The sequence below is a fragment of the Orycteropus afer genome, unplaced genomic scaffold, assembly GCF_000298275.1.
Source record: "Orycteropus afer afer isolate SDZICR_OR568_19922 unplaced genomic scaffold, OryAfe1.0 scaffold00160, whole genome shotgun sequence".
Lineage (NCBI taxonomy): Eukaryota > Metazoa > Chordata > Mammalia > Tubulidentata > Orycteropodidae > Orycteropus > Orycteropus afer.
Window position 1 is genome coordinate 4713140 of NW_006921747.1, and position 7982 is coordinate 4721121.

Consider the following 7982-nt stretch of genomic DNA (forward strand, 5'->3'; position numbering starts at 1 on the left):
TGCGGGACATTTGACATGCTTTAGAGGATGGAAAACTCCCTTCCAGGGTCCCGTATAGCCAAGGTTCAGGCATGTGATGTTTCTGTCAATCAGTTGTACCCATGGAAGACTCAGATATAAAAAAAGAAGTGGTCACAGACTAAAACATTATATATCGACAAGGACAGTGCACAGGCATCTGGGAGTAGCTATGGTTGATTCCTGGTTTTAAGTCCATAGCATCATGGGTGATGTTTCCAGTAGACCAATCCTGTTGTGGGGAGGGGTTTTTTTCTGGTTGTGTCATCTCTGGTTGCATCATTACTGGCTAGTTCTTGGGTCAACCTAGAGATCTTTGATACTTCCCTTTACTTAAATAATCAAACAAGATACTATAATGGAATGCTTGCTGCCTCAGTGAGATGACTTCAACTGAAGCTCCACCATAATAGATATCAGAAGCCCAAGTGATTGTGTCACTTACACTTACCAAATCTCATTCATCATTTGGCCAATTTTAACCCAGAACCATACAAGGAAGACGATTCTGAGAAATTTAGCTCTAAGCCAACCCAGTTGGCAATAGACTGATCCCGCACAGTCCTACATAGGATTCTTAATCTCTGTGTCGCATGCCCTTTTCTCATGACTAACTTTTTTTATTTGTACTACTTGATTGGTCTCAATGCCCTGTCCATGTTGATGATTTTTTCACCAAGAGCCACGTTCTACATTTTTTAGTTTTTTAATTGATGTTTACTATCTTTAGCATTTTCTTTTTCATGCATTAGTTGAAAATTAACCATAGTAAGAGTGACAACATGAATTCCTTCGTATGATGACCTGAGACACATCACCACTTCTGTGATATTCTTGCCTAAAATGGTAACTTCATTTGAATCATGAGAGAACATCAGACAAATCCAAATGGAGAGATATTCTCAAAATAACTGACCAGTAATCTCAAGATCAAGGCTGTGAAAAACTAAGACTGAAGAACTGCATAGATAGTTTGGACAAGAGTTAAGGAGAAATAACTAAATGCAATGTAGAATCCTGCAACAGAAAAAGGACCTTAATGGAGAAACTGGTAAAATTCTAATAAGATCTGTAGTTTAGTGGATCATATTGTACCAGTGTTAATTTCCTACTTTTGATAACTACATATGTAAGGTGTTAACATTAGAGGAAGCAGAGTAAGGGACATATGGGAACTGTCTTAACATTTTTGCAACTTTTCTAAGTCTAAAATTAGTTTAAAAATAAATTTTTTTAAAAAAACCCAACCTGTAAGGTTGATTGCTTAATTCATTTATTTTCATTATTAATAATTAATGCATTTAAATGATTAATTTTCTTGAGCATGACTTTGGTTGCCAAGCTTAAGTTTTGATATGTAGTGATTACAGTAGTATCGTTCTTGATTCAAAACAGTCTGTGATTATAGTTTTGAGTCCTCAAGAATCAGAACTGTTCTTTTATTAAGTAGTTTAAATAATGTCTGAACTTTCAAAACAGAACTTCTAGTTTAAGACAGGGTTTTTAAAAGTAGCCAATACAATTCCAATCTGGGGGCATCTATGAGGGCTTCTTTGTGATAAGTTTAGAATCAATTTTAAAGTGCATACTGACATTTGAAACAGATATTCTCTGTAGAGAAATATTTATCATAGCTATTGTTGTGTTATCAAACCACTTCAAATCTCAGCAGCTTAAATAAGCATTTATTGTTCATGAGTTTATAGGTCAGTTTAGGGTGATTCTTCTAGTCTCAGCTGAGCTCATTCATGTGTCTGTAGTTAACTTTTGTTTGGGGAGACAGTTCTGCTGCTGTAGTCTGGAATATCACGTTTAGGGTTGGCTACTTATAAGATAGGGGCCCACAACTCTCTTCCACATGGTCTCTCATCCACCAGCAAGTCAGCCTAAACTTGCCATGGCAGAAGCAGAATTCCAAGAGAGAGGAAGCACCTAAGGCCTCTAGTCTAAAAACTGACACACTGTCACTTCCGCCACATTCTATTGACTAAACGCAATCACAAAGCCAGGCTAGATTCAAGGGGTGGGAACAGACTCCATCTCTTAATAAGAGCTGCTGCAATGTCACACTGCTAAAAGCATGGATACAGGGATAGGGAGAAGAAATGTGGCCATTTGGCTAGATATATAATTAATTAGGTAGGTAGGCAGATCTACATATAAATATTCAAATCATTTAAATAAGAATTTTTTACCCAGTTTACCATGGACACTTGATTATCTCCAGGAGGTTTAGGAATTTTCTCAAACTGCAGAATGCGATCCTCCACGTATGCATTAAACAACTCTCTTAGGTTAATTTACTGTCTTTTCCTTAAATCCCACTTCTTTTGATATTAATATTACCACCACTTACTTTCTAAAGCAGAATTTTTATGAGCCTCCTTGGACCATTAGTAAAAATAATTCATTCAAGTTCTTATTGGACAATTTTTTTTAAAGTTTTATTTTAATGCATGAGTATGATTCATTTAGCAGTATTTCCTCTCTTCCATGCAAAGTATTTGTGATACTATAACACATATAGCCTAAATTATGTATTAAAAGAATTCACATAATGATGTTTTGATTAAAAATCATGTATCTCACTTACTCTCACTTAGATCTTAACTTGTGAAGGATAAAGTGGACCTAATCATCCTGTTAAAAATAAAATCCCTCAAGTTGACATTCTGGTATCATAACTTTTCACAGATCCGTAAGACAGTTGTTATTTTTACCCTCTTCCCCATTTTCTCCCTTTAAGGGACTAAATGCTCAAAAACAATAACTGTATTTTAGGACACCCTACAATCTGCTCCCATAGCCCCCATATCCCTCCTCTTTTGTAACAAGCAGCATAGTAAACACTTGCAACTACTGACTGACAGCTGTCTTGCCCATAAGAATGTGAGCTCCATGAAGGCAGGGGCTGTACTTACTCTGTTTACTACTGCCTATGTCCTCAGCCCCACCAGCAGTCGAAAGGAAGGTTGGGCAATCTACTTCCTTAGTGATACTCCGTCAGCAACCCAAGGAGGGGTTGCTAAGAGTCGGGTCTGACTCGAAGGCACATAACAACAACATGTTCTCAGCACCAGGCATATAATGGCTGCCCAACAAATTACGTGGAGTTTGGAGGAGGAAAAAAAAAAAAAAGCTAACCATTACTTTAAAAATCTATCATTATTATCTAAGTCAGGATAAAGGCTCCCTTTGGAGAGGAGAATAGGGATAGTGATTAGGAAGAGACATGAACAGGGATTAAAGGATGTTAGTCATGTTCTATGTCTTAATCCTGGGTATGTTCACTAGGTGATCATTTACTGAGCTGTGTATTTGTGATCTGTGTACTTTCTGAATGAGCTACACATCAACAAAAATGTTTAAGTCTACCATAAAGTTCTGAAAAAGAAGTAAATTACAAGCATTGCCATTGAATTTAAAATACAGATTGTCATTAAAGAATAATTAATTCATAGTAGGTTCTGAACAAGTTCACTTAAAGTGCAGACCAAAGTTTTCATTGTGTTAGAAAATGCATTCTTACCCATGGACATTAACCAGATGTATCCTACCCCAAAGTTACAATGGAAAACATTCATTAATTGAGATAATGTATATAAAGTGCTTTGACCAGTGCCTGATATTGTATCACAAAACAATGAGCCACATGAATTTTTTGAGTTTCCCACGCATATAAAAGTTATGTTCACACTATACTGTAGTCCACTGATTATGAAAAAGTTTGAATATTGTGAGAATTACCAAAATGTGATAACGAGACACCAAGTGAGCACATGCTACTAGAAAAATGGCACCAACAGACTTCCTTGACACTGTGTATGGTTGGGTGCCATCGAGTCAGCTCTCACTCATAGCAACCCCATGTACAACAGAACAAAACAATGCTCAGTCCTGCACCATCCTCACAATCTTTGCTATAGGGTTGCCATAAACCTTCAAATTAAATTACCAGTTATCTCTGAAGCACAATAAAGTGTGATAAACAAGATATGCCTAGATCTGAAAAAATTCAAGTCATTGAAAATTCGTCTGAGCACAGTTCTACTCTAACACATGAGGTCACCATAAGTCAGAATCCAAGTTAACTATTACAATTTTGCACTTTTGAACATACCAAAATAGTTCCAAATAAAGGCTTAACCTTAGATCACAGCAAATTTACTTCATTAGAATCCCAGATCTGTTTTGTTCATAACTCTCTCAAAATAGCTTCAATAACCTAATTGAAGCAGTGTCTTATTTTACACAATTTACAGTCATGGAGCCCAGACCACCAACTGGCTTTCATGACACCCCAGGTCTAAGAATGATGGAGCATCCGTGCTGAGAGACAAGAGCAATCCACTGGACTGGTGATTCTCAAGTATGTGCATCACTGGGGCATCAGTTAAAAAGTGCAGGTTCCTGGGCTTGCCACACCAGAGATTCTGATTCACTTACTCTGAGACAAGGGTCCAGGAATGTGCATTTTTTAACAACCTCTTCAAATGAGTCCAAAGAAGGTGGTCTATAAAGAGTATTAAGCCTCTTATTTTATAGATAAATGCAAAGGAAGGCCAAGGAGGGAAGGGACCTGCCCAAAGTTGTCTTTCTAGTTAATGAGCATACAGGGCCTAGAACAGAAGTCACCCTTTTACCACTCAGGTGTTATTTCCATTACTCCATGCTGCAACAGGTCAGGACCCCAAATGAAATTGTCCTGATTGGTTTACTCCACTGAGCCCTATTGCCCTTTTACCTACGGATAGGTTAACTAGAGAGGCACAAAACCCATCTGTATAGTCAGTAGTTATGCAAAATCAAGTACTTCAGAAACCTAGTTTAAATCATAGCTTCAACACATATATACAGTGAGAACCTGAGATAGCTATTTGAATCGTATGTGCTCTGTAAAATGGCAAAACAGTATCTACATTTGCAGGATGTTGTGAAGAGCTATGTAAAATACTAGCACAGAGCTTGGCAAATAATGAGATCCCAGTGAACAGTAGCTATTTTTAATGCCATATTAAAACACAGCACAAAGACCACATTCTTCATTCTACTACAGGAGTGTTCTCAAGGTACAGGCACCTACAACAGAATTACCTGGAAGTTCTTGTTTAAAATGTAGATCTCTAGAACTCTCCACAGCACTTTCCAAGATCTATCTAGTGAATCAGAATCTCTGTAATGGAACTCAGAAATCTGTATTTTTAACAGTGAAGCAACCCCAGGTTTTTCTTATGTATACAAAAATTTAAGAACCACTCAACTAGGGACTGCAGAGAGTGATCTTGCCAATGAAAACATGTGTATCAATGACAGCCAGGTAGTGCTGAACATTCTAATTTGATGCCAGCAATGTTGTGCTAACAAGAAGTAGGTGAGCGCCACCTACTGTCTTATTTCATAATACAACACTGAGACTGGTTCAAATCTTCTCTGGGTAATTGATTTTACCCTGAAAAATCAATCAATCCTAAACAAGATATCCGAGCAAAAGAAAACACTGTTGGAAGGAGAAATGAAAATATTCGTTACTTAACTAGAGCAAAACTTACAAAGGGTTTTTGGAGTTTTAGATTAATATTTCCAAAAAACTCCCATAATTTCAAGTATAGCAAGGATTGTGAGGTTGGCACAGGACCGGGCAGTGTTTCTTTCTGTTGTATACAGGGTTGCTATGAGCTGGAGCCGACTTGATGGCACCTAACAACAACGATAAAACATTAAAGGATAATACAGTTCCTTACTCACTGACCTGTGCCAACAGTGAAAAGAACAGAACCACAGAATGTCCTAATGTTTTGCAATGAAACAATGTGCTGCTATACTCACCTCTACACCCTACTCCTGCCCCAAGAGAAGTAAGGACAAATAGTTGTATGCTGGACTACTAACCAAAAGGTTGGTGGTTCAAACCCATGCAGAGGTGCATCGGAAAAAATCCTGGTGATCTGCTTCCAAAAGGTCATAGCCATGAAAAGTCTATGGAAAGCAGCCCTACTCTGAAACACATGGGGTCGCCATGAGTCTGAAACTGACTCAGTAGCAACTGGTAGTAGTGGTTCTTATCCTGTAACATTTAATTCAAGTCCAGTATCAAAACTGCCACCTGCAGAACAACAGTCAGAAAGTAAACATTAACTACAAAAGGTACTCAAGAAAAACCATTTTGAATTATTGTCTCTGTTATTATGTTTAAAGCTGATTTCTTCTTCCAAGTTGTAAATGAATACAAATAAGCCCAGAAGCTCAAGAGAGATGGGGAAAGCCTTATAAATATTAATATAAAACTAAACTAACAGTCTTACACCATGTTCCAATAAGTCAATGACAAATCACACACAAAAAAAGCTTTTGTCTTTAATTTTTTTGTTTTTAGGAAATAAACAGCAAAAATATATACACTTTGAAGTCTGGGTTCTTCCATCATAGAGTATGAATGATGGTTCGGTTGCGAAGCTCCTGAATATATTCTTTAGCGAGAGTGACCGCTGTCTTTGGTGCCTCAGGTGGAGGTGGGGGTCCTTCCACCAGCTTCACAAAATAATGGCAATAAACTTTCTCCATGATACCAAAGTGACCTCTGCCATGGTAACGGATGCGTTTTAGGCACTGGCCTCGCCCTGAGGTAGACTCAGCTAGACAGGGAAGAAAAAGAGAATTATAGGACATTACTGCTATCCACAAGACTACAACTTCATCAACTGAGGAGTTTCTGCTCTTTCCTCAACTGGATTCTATGATCACATGAGCTCGCTGGTTGGCTGGATCAGGCTTGTCTCAAAAATAAGTATCACCTGAGAAATTATTAAGAGTCAGGCTCTACTCTAGATCTTGGGGAGGTGAGAGTGAACAAGACTGCAAGGCGCCTGCTTCCGTGCAGTTTATATTCTAGCGGGGAAAGGCAGCAAATAAACATGACAATTTCAGTTGGTGGCAAGTGCTATAAATAAAATAAAAGAGTGAAGTGACAGAGATGGAGGGGTGGCACAATCTTCAGCTTAGAGAGTATCAAGAGGCATCCCAGAGGAAGAGATATCTGTTGCAAGGCCAGAATGAACCATTCATGCAAATATTTTGGGGCAGGGCATTCCTGCCAGAGGAAACAGCAAGCGCAAAAGCCCAATGGTAGAAATGCACTTGGTTTGTTTTAGGAAGCAAGAAGAGTGGTACAAAAAGAGATCAGTCATGGAGGCAGAGGACAAGATTACAGAGTGCCTTGTAGGCTGAGATAAGGAATTTTGATTTTATTCTAATTGTGATGAGAACTCACTGGAACCAGTGGTTCTCAAATGTTTGTCCTTGGTACATCAAAATAACCTAGGGAACACACTTAAAATGCAGATGCTGAGACTCCACCTCTAGAGAGTCTAATTTAGTATATTTGGGGTAAGGTCTTGGAAACTCCATTCTGGCAAATAATGCCACTTTCCCCAACTCAGTAATTGATTCACAGCCAGTTTCAGGAACCCCTGCATCAAAACTGCCCCTGTGCCTATTCTCTCCCACTCTGTGTATCAAAGTCTGACCTTGTAAAATTTAAAGAAATGTTTTATATAATACCTAAGAAATCTGTTCACTTGTTCTGATAATAAATCAGAGTAGTAGCTCTGATCAGTTACCTTTCTAGTTAATTTAGTAAGTCTTTTAAAAAGGCTAAGTTTACAGACTACATATCAAATCAATCCACTTTAATACCCACCATTCTTATATTCTTATTGTGAAATAACTTTATAAACAGAGACTGTATCAATGCGCACTCCTGTCAGCCCTCTGACTACAACCCCCTTATGAAGTGAAGTGAGTGAAGGATCTACTAGCTTTGCTACAGAGGAAGCTAGGAATAAAAGCGATCAGAAAAACTACTTAGGGTCTCAGTGAGATAAGAAAAGAGCTTATAGTAACTTCATCTATCGGGCGCTAAAGAAATGTGTTTAAGAATTTTAAAAGAGGGAGTTCCGGCAAGATGG

General features: G+C 38.1%; 1 protein-coding gene across 1 annotated transcript in view; it reads right to left on the bottom strand.

Moving 5' to 3' along the window:
* Positions 1–6438: 6438 nt before the first annotated feature.
* Positions 6439–7982, bottom strand: part of MRPL22 (mitochondrial ribosomal protein L22) — a 37832-nt gene continuing 36288 nt past the window's right edge. Inside the window, exon 4 of the mRNA XM_007946411.2 lies at positions 6439–6650. Coding sequence (XP_007944602.1) covers positions 6439–6650 — 212 coding nt within the window. The remainder of the gene's footprint in view (positions 6651–7982) is intronic.